General features: G+C 41.8%; 1 protein-coding gene across 2 annotated transcripts; it reads left to right on the top strand.

Annotated features, from left to right (window-relative positions):
* Window positions 1-2128: 2128 nt before the first annotated feature.
* On the top strand, window positions 2129-20823 carry tmem200a (transmembrane protein 200A). 2 transcript variants are annotated; one of them, XM_067416675.1, is made up of 2 exons: window positions 2129-2731; window positions 17821-20822. In XM_067416675.1, the coding sequence occupies exon 2, from the start codon at window positions 17839-17841 to the stop codon at window positions 19297-19299; it is 1461 nt and encodes a 486-aa protein (XP_067272776.1). In that variant the 5' UTR covers window positions 2129-2731; window positions 17821-17838; the 3' UTR covers window positions 19300-20822. The 2 variants fall into 2 exon arrangements, with proteins under 2 accessions (XP_067272776.1, XP_067272777.1); XM_067416676.1 differs by lacking the exon at window positions 2129-2731 and adding an exon at window positions 3906-4043 and having other exon boundaries at window positions 17821-20823.
* Window positions 20824-21355: the final 532 nt, after the last annotated feature.

Here is a 21355-nt window from a genome sequence, read left to right as displayed (position 1 = left end):
TTGGGTGGGCCGTTTGACTCCGATTCTTAAGTGAGTTTGTGGTTTTCGTTACAGTGGAAACGAAACACATAATCTGTTCAAAACAAACGGTATCAGGAAGAATAGTGTTTGACTAAACTCATCACTGAATAATATTCACCAACAATACTTGCTTGTCACAGATCAGACGTTTTAAATATTGGTTTTTAAAAACATTATAAAGGGGGAAGCGTTTAGACCCACACAGATATCAATAATCAGCTCATGAATCTCAACAATGGTGACATAATTAATGCTGCAATGCATGCTGGGAGCCGTGAGTTTTATACTGGGGTGGCTTATTAGGGTTGGAGCTAAACTCTGGAGGACATCAGATCTCTAGGACTGAACTGGCCTATCCCAGACTGAGGCCCCGTCCACACGGAGACGCGTTTAGCTGTATACGTATAAATTTTGTACCGTATCAGCCTTTCGTCCACATGGATCCGGCGTTTTGGAAGCATGCATCCGATATTTTTTGAAACCGGGTCCCAGAGCGGATAAATCTGAAAACGATTATCTTCCGTCTTCGTGTGTACAGCGAATCCGTATATTTTCTGAAACGGTGATGTCATCACACTACGTCCAGCACGGTGAAGAGTTAAGGGGTACAGCTACGGCACTGGGCATGAGCTCATCAATATCGCCTCATTTAATGACCGTATCTGCATTACGCCGCATTCACACGGGGCGTAGGCGTTAACGCTTGACGGAGGGCGTGGCTGAAGCTGGGTGCTGACGCGATCGTCATAGTGACAACAGCCAATCACATTAACTTGCCGCTTGGACCAAAACACAACACAAAAAAGCGCCTTTTTTGGTTGTATGTGCGAGTGCGATTGCCCGTGTAGTTGTTGTCAGCGCACTGCACAGGTGCACGAAGCTGTTAAGAACATTAAATCCCGAAAAAGCGCCGACAGCAGGAAGAATATCACGTAGTGGTCCAGGAGCTGCGTCTGGATTTTTAACGGTCTATAGTCTGGATGGTTCACGGAGCAGTAATGAACGCAATTGGCTAGCGTCTGCTGTAGGATATTTGCATACGGCGATCTGATTGGATGACGCCTCCGCTGGCGCTTGAAAAGTTGAGAATTCTTCAACTTCTGCCGCTTGCAACGCGAGTGAAGCGCCGCGACGGAACCCACAATTCAGTTCGGCAACGGATGATGTCACCCATTCAAAGTAAATGGGAAGCGTTAACGCCTACGCCCCGTGTGAATGTGGCGTTACTGTAAGGGTGTGTTTTGGGTTGGGGTCGGTGCAGGCGTTAATAAAACACATCTGTTAAGTAGCAAATGTATTTATTGTTATTTTATCGTGAGATTTCTCCCTCACCACCGACCACTGCTGTACCCCTGCTAGCCACAACTCTTCTTCTCTGTTTTTAGTGTATTTCTGTGGTAGAATTACAGCGCCACGCAATGGCCTGGCATGTATACTACATCGTTTTTAGTCCGTTTCGGTAATCTCGTGTGGACGCAGTGAAACGAGGAGGAAAAAAAGATCGGATTGGGAAAGTGCTGGCTTCGTGTGGACGGGGGCTGAGAGGTACAAAAACCACCCCAGTGACGGCCACTTGTACCTTAAAATGTACCATTTTGTACTCTTTTTTTGTTGTTGAAAAAACTTCTCTTCATCATCAGAGAAATGATACATTTATTCTGATTCAAGATTACCAGAAATCATTTAACGCACGAATTAGAATCAACACTGAAATATTCCATATTTTAAGAACTGTCTATTTTGATTTAATCGGGCACGGGGTGATTTACAGTATAAGATGACATTAAATATGAGTTGCTTGACCGAAATAGGCGTGTTATTGACTCGGCTCATGTCATATCTCACTCCAGCCTCAGACGCCACGCCCACACGCGCGAGACTACTGTAGAGATCTCAGATATTACTGTCATTAAAAATGCACATGGAGAGATTATGATGACGGCAGCTGTGCTTGTTTAAATAACGAGATGTTTACACACATTATCATTATCGTGTCAGTGTTGATTTGCCCAAACATACTGTTACTTTTTTTTTCAATCCCACGTAAATGACTTATTAAAATTCGCACCCTCTCTCTCCCTCTGTCAATGTGCGTCATCGGGAATGGCGTCACGTGGGAGTACAAAGGCAACGCTCGCGCTCTGCTCGTTACAAACGATCCGCGCGCGGTCTCGACACTTCACGAACAACACTCGCGTTTATGATTTACTTTAATAATGCAACCAAACATGAGTGCCTTTCATCGACACGATCAGGGATTATTCCCGCGTCTAAGGGAACTCATCGCGCTCGCCTTTGAATGGTCTGCTGTGGATTTATAGACGAGGAAAGCCGCTCGACTCGGGGGCTGAAGGAAAAGAGGAAGGAAAGAAAGAACTTTGAGATATTTTCGTCCAGAACATTATTATTATTATTTTGGTTTGTTTTGCTGGAGAATCGTGAAGTTTGTCGCGAGCGCGTCTCCAGCTGTTGGCGCGCGCGCTGGGTGGAGATGGAGAGGACGCGCGCGCTCAGATGGAAGTTTTCTCTCCAAACGTCCAAACACAGAGAATGCGACGGACTGAGTTATGAAACTACAATAATAACACCGCTTTTAAAGCAGAGCACCAGCTAAACCATCCTCTTCGCTGGAGCGGAAATATGATGATGATCGCGAGATCTGCCTGTGCGTAATGGACACATAACACCAGGAGGAGGATCTCACACACAGGTGTGTATGATTGATCAGGAAACATCATCAGTCACTGAATCTGCACACACACACACACACACACACACACACACACACACACACACACCTGCATCTGCAGGTCGTTTTGTTTAAGGGTTACAGGGATTGTGTGTCATTACGCACACACTTCAGGTGTGTTTCTTCACGACTCGCGAGTCATTTTGTTTATTAGTGGTTCAGTTTGTGTGCATGATGAGAGTGTTTATTAAAGGTTAGAGTCTCCATCAGACAGATGAGAACAAGACCAATATTGAAGAGCATATATGATAATTGTGCTACACACACACACACACACACACACACACACACACACACACACACACACACACACACACTCTCTCTCTCTCTCTCTCTCTCTCTCTCTCTCTCTCTCTCTCACACACACATACACACACACACACACACACACACACACACACTCACTCACTCACACAAACTTACACACATACACACACACAAATACATACACAAAGTAACAAAAATACTTAGAATTCGTAGTAGTATGAAAAAAAAATTTGCACAGTACATTTAATTTACATTAAATGTAAACTTCCATAACTCTTTCATACTTTCATTTTTTGAGGTGTTTCAATCTCGAGATCAGACACAGGTCTATATTCCAAAGCATTCCTGATGACAGCCACTTAAAGATTTTAGGATTAATATATCCGCTAGAGCATTCATTTAGCCGATTTGTGCTCATTATCCCAATTATCCCACACAAACCGTGTGTGTGTGTGTGTGTGTGTGTGCGTGTGTGTGTGTTTTATTAACAGCAAGAGAAAAAAGTAGTAGGCTAATAATACAAAATGCAATAATACAAATAAAATAATTAGAATGTACAACAACATAAGGATGAATAACTATATACACAGCGGTATTGAGATCAAATCCATATTTCCAGTTACAAAATAAATACAAAAGTCTTTATAAAGGATAAAGATTCAAGGCTTTACAGCAGTCTAAAGTTTGTTTTGCCTTGGTGTTCTTTACACCCTCCAATGACTTAAGATACTGACAAAGCTCAAACTTAAATTGAATCAAATTAGGTGTATTTTTTGCCCATCGACATTTATGAATGTGATATTTTCCTAAAATAATAAACAAATTAAGAAAAAAACTGTGTGTCACCTATCAGTGACGCCATCCTCGCGTTACCCGCCGGTGTTATTGTGCAGTAACCATGGCAACACTATCGCCGCTTTAATATCTGATGTGTGTTATTAGACACTGTTTGGATCACTGATGGACAGAAACTGATGATTGTTCTCCAGCTCAACTCTCTATTTTGGTAATCATTCATTTTAATTGCTCTGAACTTTAAATATTTGACTAAGCTAATTCATACATTTCTTAAAAATATCATGTAATCGCACATTTTAGTAAACTTGTCTTCAACTAGCTAACGTTAATTCAGCAAACCTTCTTGCTAATTGGTAACACAATGATTTGAAAGCATTAGCACAGCACTTGCTGAATAAGTACAGCAATATAATAAATATAACGTATATCTGTTCTCAAACTACCCAGCAAGCAATAGCCGTCATTTCACCGTCTAGGACCTGATATAGTCCGGCTATGAGTAGACCACTTTTAGCCAAAAGAATCTTGAGTTTAGTTACATGTAATTTTTGTCCAAATAACTTGTGAGATGTATGATATTCCATCATGTAAGCAAAGTTAACAGTGATTACAAGGTGTTTGGTATCATTTCTTTAAAATGATATGTGCATAGGCTGTGTGTAGCCACGGTTTAGCTCCTATAGACCGGCTATTCGTAGCCCACCTTTAGTCAAAAGACTAAACTGATTAATTGTAGTTTTTGGCAATGTAGCACATGATATGGTTAATATTACATCATGTTCGCATTGTCAATAATATCTGCAAGATGTGTCATTTCATGTCATGGTCTATCTATAGCCATGATTTAGCTCTGAATTAGAAGGGCTATGTGTAGTCTGCTTTTAGCCCACCCATTTGTAAACATTTGAATTAGTTTGAGCTTTGCTGTCCCGCATAACATTCACTTAAAATGTAAGTCAGTCAAAGAAAATCGTAAGCTAGATATATTTGAAAAAAAAACAATTACAACTCTCAACCGCTGGGTGCCAACCGTAGCCTGTGCTACTGCGACGGCAGGTGAAAACACTTCCGTCGGGTGGAGTCTTTGTTTTTCCACAAGAGGAGGAGGAGATCGGAGAACAACAACGGGCAACAGCAAACGTTAAACGACATGATTTGGCCTTGTAAGTATCTGTGTTTTCGTTTTGACATATGCTCATTATATACATTATTTGTTATCGTGTATGAACGGTGAGATTTTAGCTAAGTAACATTGTAGAATAAAGCCATGTGGTTAGCATGCTACATGTACACCTTCAAGGGGATAAACAAGAAACGTGCAACCTATTATAGTTTGTCATGAAAGCCACAAATATCCTTTTACTCTTTGGATATTTAACGTTATATGAAAATATGAGTCTTTGAATTGGCAAGGCAAATTTGAATTGCACATTTCACCAAGCCAATAGTGCTTTACATAAAACATAAAAGCAACATTGGGGAATTTAAAAAGTCAAATATAAGAAGACATTGTTCTATAAAAAAACAAACACAAATAAAAAACATGATAACAGGAGAGTAAAACTTACAGTGCAGTGTAAGAAATGTATCATTATTCCTCTCCAGTTAATAAAAGGCAGTGGCAAACATTAAACCCTGATTTAAAATAAATGAAGAGTTGCCACAGGACTGCAGGTTTTCTTTGAGTTCATTCAAGATATGTTATGTATAAAAACTGAATTGTGCTTCTCCGTGTTTAGTTTTGACTCGGGGGACAGAAAGCAGACCTGACCCAGATGACCTGAGAGGATGGATCATGATGTGACAGAAGATCAGAAATTCACTTTGGCCTTAAACCATTCCCAATCATTAACCTCATTGCAACATAATGGCTAAAACATCTTTTAAATTCTGAAATCCCAAAATTTAAATTCTGTAATTTACTCGCCTTCAAGTTGTTTGTTTCTGTTGAGCACAAAAGAAGATATTTTGAAGAATCTGGGTAATCAGAAGCTTTATGGGCCCTATTGACTTCCATTGTATTTATTTTCCTACAATGAAAGTCAGTGGCTACCATCAGATGCCTGGTTACCAACATTCTTCAAAATATATATGTGTGTGTGTGTTCAACAGAAGAAAGAAACCCATACAGGTTTGGAGCAACTCGAGGGTGAGTAAATGATGACTATCTCTTTAAACATGTCACATACATGTATCTTAACCTTTTATTGCCCAGCTCTAGTGCGCATCCAAGCAAAGAGAATGACTTCATCACAATTACTGTAAATAAAGTAAAACATTATGATGTCAACAACGCTTTTCTTGTGCAATGTTTTGTTTCTTATTTGGCAGATGCCATGATGACCGACTGACCAGCAGCAACAGAGTTTGAGTTTTATATATATATATTTCTTTTTATATTACGTTGTTAGTATTCCATATTTCTTATCTTAATTTTATATTTAATTTTATTTTTAACATTTTATTTGGTCATTGTTATGTTTTGATCTTTTTGTATTATCTTAAGTTGTCTATGTTGTTAATGTTCTTTTTCTAAATAAAACCTTTATATTTAATGTGTTTGGATGGATTGTTATTTTTTAGAACCTGTTATATTTGAGTGAAAAGAATCCTTTAGCCATTTTGTTGTCTATTAAATGTATATATTAGTCATTTGTTAGCCGTCTATTTGATGACTAGTCTATCCTTGGGCTATGGTTAGACGTCTATTAGATTTTGACTGACAGCCCAAATTTAGCCTAGACCCATATTTGCTGTCTATTTAGCCCCTTTCCCACTGCGATTCCGGCAAATACACGGATAATGTGACCCGGCATTTGTTCCCGGGCCGCTAGATTTGGTCCATTCACACTGCCAGCGAAATACCGTAATATGTGCGCTTTCACACACAACCCGTAACGGTCCCGGGTCGAGTCGACACGTGACATCCGGATGTGACGTATAACGGCGAGCGATCTCCGCTTCAGGGCGGATAGTAAGGAGGTCCGCGGTCTCGACTTGTGTCCAGTTTGCGCTCATTTCTGCTTGTTTAATTTTAGTTTCTTTTGTATACGAACACTCTCTGCGTTTAAAACACGGACGAGCTCTTCTGGCACTGCAGGGTTGTATTACTGAAAAAACAAGCTCTAGGAGTCGCACGATAACTACGCACACGCTGCGGCATTAGTTTCGGCTTTTCTTCACACAGCGCTCGTCCCGGGTCGAATCCCCCAATGTTACTAGGTCCCCGACCCGGGTCGAATTCAGTAATCAATCCCGGGACGTGGTTGCTTTCACACAGAAGGCGACCCGGCAATGCTCCGGGAATATTGCGGGTTGGACGTGCAGTGTGAAAGGGGCTTTAGACATATATATGTAGTCATTCAATAGCCGTCTAATCTTGGGCTATGGTTAGACGTCTATTAGATTTTCACTGACAGCCCAAGTTTAGCCTAGACGTCTGGCTGTGTTTAGATGGTTATTAGACGTCTTTTAGATGCAAAATTGCTTGCTGGGTAAGCTCATGCTCCACTCGTCACAAAACCAACATAACAGAAACGCCTCTAAACTAGCATAACAAAACACTAAACACTACAGAATCTCTCGCTTGACATTAATCGTGCACTGAAACATAATGGAACACTTAATTTTGGCTAATCATGCTGGAAAAGTGTCAGTTTTGAGAACTCAAAAGAAAAAGAAAGTTCTAAATGCTCAAAAGTTCATTTGTTTGAACTCATTTGTTTAATTTGAGTTGGCTCTACTCAAACCAGTGAGTGAAAATTGACGCTGTTTACCTTCTTAATCCACCATTTTCCTCTCTTTGGCAACATTACGGCGAGAGGCTTCCTGTGGGATTCTGTGAGTGTGAAGACAGGCACAGAGAGAAGCTGAGAAAGCTTACGAAACTGCTTCTCATTGCAAAACTGGTTAAATGCAATACATTCCTATCCACAAAATGTTATTAATTTTAAAATGAACTGAATTTGGAGCACTTTTAAAGCAATCCAAAATCAGAGCGCCTGCAAAGTGAAGACGCGGCTCATAATAAAGTGTTTTGAGTGGCTCGGTTCACAATGGACACTTTACAGGTGCTTTTAAAATGCACCTAATTCAGTTTAAAATTAATAATAGTTTTATGGGGGAAAGCACTTTTGTTAACAGCTATGTTTGAGTGCTGTGTGGATTATATTTACTCACTGGGCCCTCTTGTGGAGGCTTGATTCAAGATCTGCTGTCATTTTCAATGAGTATACACACTCCCCTAAAGGATTATTAGGAGCACACACTAATCCTGTGTTTGACCCCCTTTCTCCTTCAGAACTGCCTTAATTCTCCGTGGCATTGATCAACAAGCTGCTGAAAGCATTCTTTAGAAATGTCGGCCCATATTGATAGGAGAGCATTTTGCAGTTGATGGAGATTTGTGGGATGCACATCCAGGGCACGAAGCTCCCGTTCCACCACATCCCAAAGATACTCTATTGGGTTGAGATCTGGGGACTGGCGGCCATTTTAGTTCAGTCAACTCATTGGCATGTTCAAGAAACCAATTTGAAATGATTTGAGCTTTGTGACATGGTGCATTATCCTGCCGGAGTAGCCATCAGAGGATGGGGACATGGTGGTCATAAAGGGATGGACATGGTCAGAAACAATGCTCAGGTAGGCCGTGGCATTTAACCGATGCCCAATTGGCACTAAGGGGCCTAAAGTGTGCCAAGAAAACATCCCCCACACCATTATACCACCACCACCAGCCTGCACAGTGGGAACAAGGCATGATGGATCCATGTTCTCATTCTGTTCACGCCAAATTCTGACTCTACCATCTGAATGTCTCAACAGAAATCGAGACTCATCAGACCAGGCAACATTTTTCCAGTCTTCAACTGTCCAATTTTGGTGAGCTTGTGTAAATTGTCGCCTCTTTTTCCTATTTGTAGTGGAGATGAGTGGTACCCGGTGGGGTCTTCTGCTGTTGTAGCCCATCCACCTCAAGGTTGTGTGTGTTGTGGCTTCACAAATGCTTTGCTGCATACCTTGGTTGTAACGAGTGGTTATTTCAGTCAAAGTTGCTCTTCTATCAGCTTGAATCAGTCGGCTTGAATCATGTTTTTCACTTTTCACACCATTCTTTGTAAACCCTACAACAACCCTGCCTCGCTCAAAATAACTTAAATCACCTTTCTTTCCCATTCTGACATATAGGGGATAGGGAACGATCAGACAGTGCTCTATATAGGGGATAGGGAACGATCAGACAGTGCTCTATATAGGGGATAGGGAACGATCAGACAGTGCTCTATATAGGGGATAGGGAACGATCAGACAGTGCTCTATATAGGGGATAGGGAACGATCAGACAGTGCTCTATATAGGGGATAGGGAACGATCAGACAGTGCTCTGTATAGGGGATAGGGAACGATCAGACAGTGCTCTATATAGGGGATAGGGAACGATCAGACAGTGCTCTATATAGGGGATAGGGAACGATCAGACAGTGCTCTATATAGGGGATAGGGAACGATCAGACAGTGCACTATATAGGGGATAGGGAACGATCAGACAGTGCTCTATATAGGGATAGGGAACGATCAGACAGTGCTCTATATAGGGGATAGGGAACGATCAGACAGTGCTCTATATAGGGGATAGGGAACGATCAGACAGTGCTCTATATAGGGGATAGGGAACGATCAAACTGTGCACTATATAGGGGATAGGGAACGATCAGACAGTGCTCTATATAGGGGATAGGGAACGATCAGACAGTGCTCTATATAAGGGATAGGGAACGATCAGACAGTGCTCTATATAGGGGATAGGGAACGATCAGACAGTGCTCTATATAGGGGATAGGGAACGATCAGACAGTGCGCTATATAGGGGATAGGGAACGATCAGACAGTGCTCTATATAGGGGATAGGGAACGATCAGACAGTGCTCTATATAAGGGATAGGGAACGATCAGACAGTGCTCTATATAGGGGATAGGGAACGATCAGACAGTGCTCTATATAGGGGATGGGGAACGATCAGACAGTGCTCTATATAGGGGATAGGGAACGATCAGACAGTGCACTATATAGGGGATAGGGAACGATCAGACAGTGCTCTATATAGGGGATAGGGAACGATCAGACAGTGCTCTATATAGGGGATAGGGAACGATCAGACAGTGCACTATATAGGGGATAGGGAACGATCAGACAGTGCTCTATATAGGGATAGGGAACGATCAGACAGTGCTCTATATAGGGGATAGGGAACGATCAGACAGTGCTCTATATAGGGGATAGGGAACGATCAGACAGTGCTCTATATAGGGGATAGGGAACGATCAAACTGTGCACTATATAGGGGATAGGGAACGATCAGACAGTGCTCTATATAGGGGATAGGGAACGATCAGACAGTGCTCTATATAAGGGATAGGGAACGATCAGACAGTGCTCTATATAGGGGATAGGGAACGATCAGACAGTGCTCTATATAGGGGATAGGGAACGATCAGACAGTGCGCTATATAGGGGATAGGGAACGATCAGACAGTGCTCTATATAGGGGATAGGGAACGATCAGACAGTGCTCTATATAAGGGATAGGGAACGATCAGACAGTGCTCTATATAGGGGATAGGGAACGATCAGACAGTGCTCTATATAGGGGATGGGGAACGATCAGACAGTGCTCTATATAGGGGATAGGGAACGATCAGACAGTGCACTATATAGGGGATAGGGAACGATCAGACAGTGCTCTATATAGGGGATAGGGAACGATCAAACAGTGCACTATATAGGGGATAGGGAACGATCAGACAGTGCACTATATAGGGGATAGGGAACGATCAAACAGTGCTCTATATAGGGGATAGGGAACGATCAAACAGTGCACTATATAGGGGATAGGGAACGATCAGACAGTGCACTATATAGGGGATAGGGAACGATCAGACAGTGCTCTATATAGGGGATAGGGAACGATCAGACAGTGCGCTATATAGGGGATAGGGAACGATCAGACAGTGCGCTATATAGGGGATAGGGAACGATCAGACAGTGCTCTATATAGGGGATAGGGAGCGATCAGACAGTGCTCTATATAGGGGATAGGGAACGATCAGACAGTGCTCTATATAGGGGATAGGGAATGATCAGACAGTGCTCTATATAGGGGATAGGGAACGATCAGGCAGTGCTCTATATAGGGGATAGGGAACGATCAGACAGTGCTCTATATAGGGGATAGGGAACGATCAGGCAGTGCTCTATATAGGGGATAGGGAACGATCAGACAGTGCAGTATATAGGGGATAGGGAACGATCAGACAGTGTTCTATATAGGGGATAGGGAACGATCAGACAGTGCTCTATATAGGGGATAGGGAACGATCAGACAGTGCTCTATATAGGGGATAGGGAACGATCAGACAGTGCTCTATATAGGGGATAGGGAACGATCAGACAGTGCTCTATATAGGGGATAGGGAACGATCAGACAGTGCTCTATATAGGGGATAGGGAACGATCAGACAGTGCACTATATAGGGGATAGGGAACGATCAGACAGTGCTCTATATAGGGGATAGGGAACGATCAGACAGTGCTCTATATAGGGGATAGGGAACGATCAGACAGTGCTCTATATAGGGGATAGGGAACGATCAGACAGTGCACTATATAGGGGATAGGGAACGATCAGACAGTGCTCTATATAGGGGATAGGGAACGATCAGACAGTGCTCTATATAGGGGATAGGGAATGATCAGACAGTGCTCTATATAGGGGATAGGGAACGATCAGGCAGTGCACTATATAGGGGATAGGGAACGATCAGACAGTGCTCTATATAGGGGATAGGGAACGATCAGACAGTGCTCTATATAGGGGATAGGGAACGATCAGACAGTGCACTATATAGGGGATAGGGAACGATCAGACAGTGCTCTATATAGGGGATAGGGAACGATCAGACAGTGCTCTATATAGGGGATAGGGAACGATCAGACAGTGCTCTATATAGGGGATAGGGAACGATCAGACAGTGCACTATATAGGGGATAGGGAACGATCAGACAGTGCTCTATATAGGGGATAGGGAACGATCAGACAGTGCACTATATAGGGGATAGGGAACGATCAGACAGTGCTCTAGATAGGGGATAGGGAACGATCAGACAGTGCTCTATATAGGGGATAGGGAACGATCAGACAGTGCACTATATAGGGGATAGGGAACGATCAGACAGTGCTCTATATAGGGGATAGGGAACGATCAGACAGTGCACTATATAGGGGATAGGGAACGATCAGACAGTGCACTATATAGGGGATAGGAAACGATCAGACAGTGCTCTATATAGGGGATAGGGAACGATCAGACAGTGCACTATATAGGGGATAGGGAACGATCAGACAGTGCTCTATATAGGGGATAGGGAACGATCAGACAGTGCTCTATATAGGGGATAGGGAACGATCAGACAGTGCTCTATATAGGGGATAGGGAACGATCAGACAGTGCTCTATATAGGGGATAGGGAACGATCAGACAGTGCTCTATATAGGGGATAGGGGACGATCAGACAGTGCACTATATAGGGGATAGGGAACGATCAGACAGTGCACTATATAGGGGATAGGGAACGATCAGACAGTGCTCTATATAGGGGATAGGGAACGATCAGACAGTGCTCTATATAGGGGATAGGGAACGATCAGACAGTGCACTATATAGGGGATAGGGAACGATCAGACAGTGCTCTATATAGGGGATAGGGAACGATCAGACAGTGCTCTATATTAGGGATAGGGAACACGTCAACAAACACTACAAATTACATCAAAACATTATTCACATTAACATTATGTTCCGCATTTCGAGGCACTTCAGTATGTTAATGTGATATCTATAACATTTACAGAATAGTTAATGCATGAACTGCATTCTAATTCATTACATCTGGAGCAGGGATTGAGAGTGAAGTGTGTGTGTGTGTGTGTGTGTGTGTGTGTGTGTGTGTGTGTGTGTGTGTGTGTGTGTGTGTGTGTGTGTGTGTGTGTGTGTGTGTGTGTGTGTGTGTGTGTGTGTCTTCTGGCAGAAGAGTGCATGATTTGAGCAAAAGCTGTGTCTTAGGTGTGACATCTCCCACCTGAAGCCGAGTTTCGAGTCTAGTGGGATGTTGTCTGTTATTAACACTGCGTGAAATGCTCCTTAAAAGGGCTTTCTTCCTCTGTAGCTTTACTGAAAACCAACGCTTGAAATAACATTTTGATAGCGAGATAAGCGATTGTGAATATCTTCTGGAACACATGTTTAAAGATTAGATGTTTGAAGCAGCTGATAAACACGCAGGCCATTAGGAACGGCTCATTGAGAGTTAAAGCATTCTTTAGACTAAAGTACCCGTTTCCAGAAGACTGTTGGCTATGATCTCATAATGTGTGCTTTTGTTCTAATGTTTGTTTATATAATCTCCACCTCTTCTCTCCTCCAGCTTCCAACTCTGTTAATGTTTTATTTCCACGGCTGCCTTTCAGCAGAACAACTTTGTGTTTGTATTGCAGCACTCGCCTCGTGCTGCACATCAACAGTGTTCGACTTCACGAGCTTCATCTCGCCGATTATAAAAACAAAACCCTTCTCGTGCCAGCTAATTACTGGGCCTTAGGCACCACCTGTTTAGTGCTGATTCAAATTCATCTGCATATAATTAGAAATAATTAGGCTAAAAAGATTCCATGAGATAAAATTGCTGCACTGCAAAAATGCTCTTCTTCCTCAGTATTTTTGTCTTGTTTCTAGTCTAAATATTTAAAAATTCTTACATTAAGAAACATTTACTAGACAAGTGAAAGTAATTGTCTTGTTTTGGGAAAAATAACTCAAAATGAAGAGAGTTTTTGCTTAAAATAAGATAAATAATCTGCCAATGGGGTGAGAGTAATAATCTTGTTTTCTGTTTGAATTAAGATTATTTTTCTCACCCCATTGGCAGATTATTTATCTTATTTTAAGCAAAAACTCTCTTCATTTTGAGTTATTTTTCCCAAAACAAGACGATTACTTTTGCTTGTCTAGTACAGGGGTTTTCAAACTTTGATCTCAAGGACCCCCCCAATATGATAAACCTTTTATGGGACCCTCTTCTTTAAATCAGTCTATATGTGACCCTGGACCACAAAACCAGTCATACGGGTCACTTTTTAAAAATAAAAATGTATACATATATATTCATGGGACATTATATTTACTTAATATCCGACTGATGTTTGGCATATAAGAACAATTTATAATTTTTACCCACACAAATGTATTGTTGGCTATTGCGACTGTGATGACTGGTCTTCTGGTCCAGGGTCACATATTTTTATGTATGAAAAAACATTTAAACTGTTAGATAAATAGTAAGTCTGATATTATAAATACAACATACTTTTTCCAAACTTAAATTGACTATACTTAATGTTGGATGTATAAACCTGAAGAACATTTTCCATTAAAAATTATTTGTATAAGCAACTTACACAATAATTGTATGTAAGCAGCTTATGCACTGCGTTAAGAACCCCAGTGAGCGAGATAAAGGCAAATATTAGTGGACTATAGTGAGAAAAACCTGAATGAACAGTAGACTTTAACCATTTGCTTAGTCTTTTTAGCCCCTGAAATTTTCTAGAGGACCCCTTATAACCTTCTGAGGACCCCCGGACCCCAGTTTGAAAACCCCTGTTGTAGTAAATACTTTTTGTTTTAAGAATTTTTAGATGTTTGGACTAGAAACAAGACAAAAACACTAAGTAAGCAAAGCATTTTTTGCAGTGTGTGAAAATGTAATCCTAACAATGGAAATGAAAATCCCAATGGAAGTGGACAAACTGTCCAGTCTCCTCCCTTGTGATTTGTATAGTGGACTGACCATTTGATTTATTAGTAAATTCATCTAGTCATTCATTTATTAGACAGTCCCCCTCTCTCTGCCACAGATATCGATGAGTTTACCCTGAGAGGGATCATCAGAAGAGAAACCCAATATCTCTTCTGGACTCTGACTGTGTGGATGTGCTTGTTGGGTTCAGCTTCGATCGCTAGGATCTCATGTGTTCTGTGTGTTTCGACATTTAGCCTTTCCTTTAGTCATCAGTTGCTTTGGCTGATTAATCAATCGATCAAATGAGCACTAGAGAAACGATAACTATAACAACTAGATTAAAAAAAGATCAGTCAAGACAAACTTTGAAGAGTGCGTGAAAAAGCCTGACCAGAGAGTTTGAACGGGTTTTAAAAGCTTACGTTTTCAAAGGTTAGGATGGACGGATAGATAAAAAGATAGATTTTAAAGATTAAAGTGAATACACAAAAAGTGAATGGTGTGAATATTACAAAAGGACATTCATTTGTGTGCGATATTCCAAGTCTTCTGAAGACATTTGATTAGCTTTGTATGAGGAACACAATCTAGATTAAGCTGTGCTTTTTCATAATGTTATTTTTTTGTACACCATCCTCATTTCTTTTATGCCGAACAGAAGCTGACAGTCTGTCTGACATCTCATTTTATGTTTCACAGAAGAAATGAACACATACATTTTGGATGAACTGTTCCTTTTAATTGTTGTCCTTTGATCTAAAAGCATGGCATGCTACTTATTTTACAAAAGATTTTACAGAACTTTTTTAATCAACTTTACATGTTGAAGTAAACAAATAAAAAGAGCGTTAAATGAATAATTCACTCCAAAATAAAGAAGATCCCATGATTTACCCTCAGCTCATCCTAGGGGTATACGACCTTATTCTTACAGATTTACAACTTTATAAACTCGCGTTCACGAGAGAGTCGAGTTCCAGAGGATATACATTATATTGCCAAAAGTGTTGTGCCGCCTGCCTCTAGACACACATGAGCTTCCCATTGTTAACCCGTGGGGTTTAATCTGGAGTCGGCCCCCCCTCTCTAACAGCTCCAGCTCTTCTGGGAAGGCTTTCCTCAAGGTTTAGGAGTGTGTTTATGGGGATTTTTGCCCATTCTTCTAGAAGCTCATTTGTGAGGTCAGGCACTGATGTTGGACGAGAAGGCCTGGCTCTCAGTCTCCGCTCTAATTCATCCCAAAGCTGTTCTGTCGGGTTGAGCTCAGGACTCTGAGCAGGCCAGTCCAGTTCCTCCACACCAAACTCCTCATCCATGTCTTTATGGAGCGACGCTTTGTGCACTGGAGCGCAGTCATGCTGGGACAGGAAGGGGCCGTCCACAAACTGATCCCACAAAGATGGGAGCATGAAATTTTCCAGAATGTCTCGGTGACGCATTAAGAGTTCCTTTCACTGGAACTAAGGGGCCAAGCCCTGAAAAACAACCCCACCCCATAATCCCCCCTCCACCAAACTTTACACTTGGCACAATGCAGTCAGGCAAGTCCCGTTCTCTGTGACCATGAAGAGATTGAACACCTGAACTCACTGATTTGGAGGGGCGTCACAATACTTTTGGCAATATAAGGTATTTTCAGCAACATGTATGTACATGTTTGAGAAAATGACATATGCGTTTCCCTGAAATGAGGCCATAAAACATATTTTGTTTATCTTATACTGCTGCACTTAGATTGTTTCCTTATCTTTTATTTCCATTTGACTATGTGATAATTTGAGCACTCTCTCTCTCTCTCTCTCTCTCTCTCTCTCTCTCTCTCTCTCTCTCTCTCTCTCTCTCTCTCTCTCTCTCTCTCTCTCTCTCTCTCTCTCTCTCTCTCTCTCTCTCTCTCTCTCTCTCTCTCTCTCTCTCTCTCTCTCATTGTTAATTAATTAAGTTTTGCACTGCTTACAGTCAGCATGGGACCTGTTACAATAATCTATCAATGTGAGCAGTGAGCCTCAGGGATTTATTTAAATACACTGTAACCGTTCAATTGACATGTACAATGGGAGACTTCTGTCTGATATCTGTAATTCCCCATGCATCTTTACAAATAACGTCTCTCTCTGACCTAACCATTTAGCCTACAGTACACGTTTTTTGTTCTAATGCTACATATCCTTGTTCACAGGTCATAAAGGGATAATACACATTCCAGTTTACTCGCTCTTTGCTAGCACTAAGATTAGCTATGTTAGTAAGTTAATGCACAATATCTTAGATTTGATCAAATAACGTATATTGTAGATTGTTTGTTGTTGTGTCAGTATATTTGGTTGCCCCTTACAGTCAAAGTCACATTACTAGACTTATAAATAGGCATTTTTGACATGCATGCTTTAATGATTTATTTATAGAACTGTCTGGGAAGATTGCTTAAACCAGATTCAGCAAACAAATATCCCACACACCTCGGACTGAGATAGACAGCAAGATGAGATCATCCTGGTCTCATGGGCAAAATATACCGGTGGCAATGTTTATGCAAACCACAAAATACATACCAATAGGTCCATATCACGACAGTTTCCAACAGAAATGAACACTAGAGGCAGTAACACAGCGAGCATTCGTTATCGGTTTCTTTTCTTTCTTTACCATAGTCCGTGATTTGTAAGCGAACACATTGTGGAGTTTGCGTGACTTAACCAGCTCCATATGTTCCTCTTTTCTGACGTACTAAGTTTGCTCGATAGCTCAGCTGCTACAGATTTGACCTTGCGATGCTGAAAAACGAGTGATGATAAAAGAGCTCAAAGACGAGTTTAAAACACAAGATAAAATGACATCGACACAATCTTATTTTTGTCACATTTGCTTTTGTTAACACTATCCGGTCGGTTTAGGGTTTAGTGTGTGTGTACGTTAAAAAAACAACGTAACAAAACTTCAGATTCACGCACATTTGTTCTGGAAAAAGCTTTTAGCGCCACCCAGTGGACGTTTCACTTTGAAACTATCGCAATATGTACATTTGTGGTTTGCAAAAATGTTGCAACAGGTCCGTTTTTCCAATGAGACCAGGCTGGATAAGATGCCTGAAGCTTCGTACTTAAACACGTGTTTATTCTTTCATTGGCAGGCTTGCATTGGCTCCGCAATGATTGCCACAGGTGGGGTGATCACGGGGCTCGCGGCATTGAAAAGACAAGACTCAAGCCGCTCTCAGTTTTATCTGCCAGTCCAGAGCCCAGCCGCCGCTCCTGAGAAGAAATGCCCCAAACGCAAATCTAGAGCGGATGTGGTGGTGGTGAGAGGGAAGATCCGACTGTATTCGGCATCGGGATTCTTCCTGGTTTTGGGAGTGCTCATCCTCATGGTAGGCACTGCCATGGCTGTTCTGGGATACTGGCCTAAACATAACACAAAGGCAGGAAGTAAGTTACCCGTGAACGCTACGCAGGTTAACCAAGCGCAGATGGGCTCCATCGTGCAATTCTTGGAGCGGCACTCCGAGAAGATGAAAATGCTGGGTCCTTTCACCATGGGAATTGGGATTTTTATCTTCATCTGTGCTAATGCCATGTTACATGAGAACAGGGATCGTGAGACGAAGATCATCCACATGAGGGACATGTACTCGACCGTCATAGACATTCACAGCCTGCGGATTAAGGAGCAGAAGTGTACGAACGGGGGTCCTTACGGCGACACAGAGATCCGTTCTTTTGGTCCGGAGAGCCAGTTTGCCTCACGGCTCGCAGAAAACACGCTCATGTCCTTTCCTAGTCTGGATGGAGACGGCCGGTTCTCCCACAGGACCAGCTCGGCGGAGGATGACGAGGGCCTAATGAGTGAGGCTCGAGGCGGATTCGGCCTGTTGTCTCCGACCTATAAAGGCCGTTCTGAATGCATATTTGGGTTCCAGGACGATGTTGGTCGTCGTTGGGATGACAAGCGTGGCGCGCTTAAGAAATGCCAAACTCGCTCCATTGTGTCCTCTTCCATCAGCGCCTTCACGCTCCCCGTAATCAAACTCAACAACTGCGTCATCGACGAGCCTGACATCGATAGCATCACGGAGGACTCAGAGCAAAACAGGGTCCACTCCAGACCTCCGTCAATGGAGTCGCTAACAGTCCCTATTCCAGATATCGCCAAAGCATTCAAGCCTCCGGGCGCCCTGCTGCTCCGGAGCAAATCCGCCACCGAATCTCCCACATCTTCCCATTCCTCGTTATCTCCTGGATCCAAAAGTGGGAGATTTCTATCACCTGGAGCGGCGCGTAAAGACCTCGGCTCCAATAGCCACATGTTTTCAGCCCATTCCAAATCTCTGGATTTAGAGAGAGCGCCAACAATGCTGACAGTGCAGCATGAACAGCGGAAACACCCTAGCTGGCCCAGATTGGACCGCAGTAATAGTAAAGGATACACGAAACTGGAGAACAAAGAGGACCCTATGGACAGGCTTATAGTGCCCCAAGTGGCCATGAGGAAGGACTACACTAAAAAGGAGAAACTGCTTATGATCTCCAGGTCTCACAATAACTTGAGCTTTGAGCATGATGAATTCATGAGCAGCTGTCTGAAGAGAGGCACGTCAGAGACCAGATTTTAAAACGGAGCTAGCGGCAAATGTCAATCCACTGGCTTTGGCCTTCACAGTCCGCCTGCAATACAGAAGAGACACTCGGACCTAGTGTATGCCTAATGATGACACAGGCAGCAACATGGTTGTGTTGTCCCAGATTTCCCAGATTTGGAATCCAAATGTCCCAGATGTGGGCCGCATCTGGGCCGATACTACGTTATTTTGGAAATTATAGAAAAAATTAAATGGCCTTTGAACAGAAAGCTTAGGCTGTTGTGCTGCTTTTTTATTTTATAAATTTGATATACAAAAACTGAGGCTTAATGATAACCCAGGCAGCAACATGGTTGATTTGTCCAAGGTTTATTTCGAATCCACATGTCCCAGATGTGGGCCGGATCTGGGCCGACACTATGATGCTGTCTGGGAAATAAAAGTATGGGTAGAGCGAACAATTCAGTGACCAACAGGTTACTTACCGAAATGTGTTAGTATTGTTTTTGATATTCAGACAGGACCTGTTGTCTGTTTGAGTGCAGTATGTGTGTTGTACCAGCACTGCTAGTTATTTTACTTTAAATAATTTATTGTGTAAAACACACACACACTGATATTTTTGAACTTATCTATGTATAATTGATCCGTTTCTCAGAATAAACACGGCCTTTCCAGATAACGTCCGGTTTTGCGCTCATTCCTAATATGGTTGCACATGGTTTCATCAGAAGATGAACTGACTGTACCTGTAACTGGGTCTATTATAACACTCATTATATATAAATGGGATAACTCACCGTTCTGTCATCGTTTACTCATCACATTCACCTTTTCTGTGGTATTTTTTATACAGCTATTTTTCGGACAACAGTTCGTAATTACATATCATATCTCAGAAAATAACAAAAAATACCATAAATGTAGTCAATCCATCTGACCAATAGGAGCAGAGTAGACGAATCACAGCACGCTGGGCCATCTGACCAATCACAGCTGACTGGGCCATCTGACCAATCACAGCACGCTGGGCCATCTGACCAATCACAGCTGACTGGGCCATCTGACCAATCACAGCTGACTGGGCCATCTGACCAATCACAGCTGACTGGGCCATCTGACCAATCACAGCTGACTGGGCCATCTGACCAATCACAGCTGACTGGGCCATCTAACAAGTTAAAATAAGTTGGTAGGGTATTCAAAAGTATTCATTATCGTAATCCAAGCATCACAATATGAAAATAATGTAATCTGATTACTTTTGGATTGCTTCAAGGTCACGAGTAAATAAACTGCAAAAAACTTGCACTGATTTCCTTTTTATTTTTTGCTAACACTTTATTTTAAGGTTCAGTTATTAACTAGTGTCTTATGATCATGCATATTACTATGATATTGTCTGTTTATTAGCACTTCTAGAGCTCATATTAATGCCTTATTCTGCATGAGCTTATTCTACATCCCTTAATCCGACCCAATACCTAAACTTAAACGCTACAAAAACTACCTTACTAACTATTAATAAGCAGTAAATTAGGAGATTATTGAGGCAAACGTCAGAGTTAATAGAGAATACACTGCAAAAATATACTTTTCTTACTTGTTTCTAGTCCAAACATCTAAAAATTCTTAAAGCAAGAAGTATTTACTAGACAAGCAAAAGTAATTGTCTTGTTTTGGGAGAAAATAACTCTAAATGAAGAGAGTTTTTGCTTAAAATAAGATAAATAATCTGCCAATGGGGTGAGAAAAATAATCTTGTTTTCTGTTTGAATTAAGATTATTTTTCTCACCCCATTGGCAGATTATTTATCTTATTTTAAGCAAAAACTCTCTTCATTTAGAGTTATTTTTCCCCCAAAACAAGACAATTACTTTTGCTTGACTAGTAAATGTTTCTTAATGTAAGAATTTTTATATATTTAGACTAGAAACAAGACTAAGTAAGAAAAGCCTTTTTTGCAGTGTGTGTGTTACCTATTTTTGTGCTTTTTCTGGCCTTTGAGCAGTCCCATGTTCAGTGCTGGTCATCCTGAACGTCACTGCATATCTTTCCCCATGACCTTGCTGTAAATAAACCAGACAG

Source organism: Pseudorasbora parva, chromosome 15, assembly GCF_024679245.1.
Source record: "Pseudorasbora parva isolate DD20220531a chromosome 15, ASM2467924v1, whole genome shotgun sequence".
In the NCBI taxonomy this organism is placed as follows: Eukaryota; Metazoa; Chordata; class Actinopteri; order Cypriniformes; family Gobionidae; genus Pseudorasbora; species Pseudorasbora parva.
The sequence above is the reverse complement of the archived record's forward strand: the minus strand, read 5'-3'. Positions and strand labels throughout refer to the sequence as shown.

Bases quoted from the DNA above. Each gene is read 5' to 3' on its own strand.
- tmem200a (XM_067416676.1), top strand. From the start codon at position 17,839: ATGATTGCCACAGGTGGGGTGATCACGGGGCTCGCGGCATTGAAAAGA.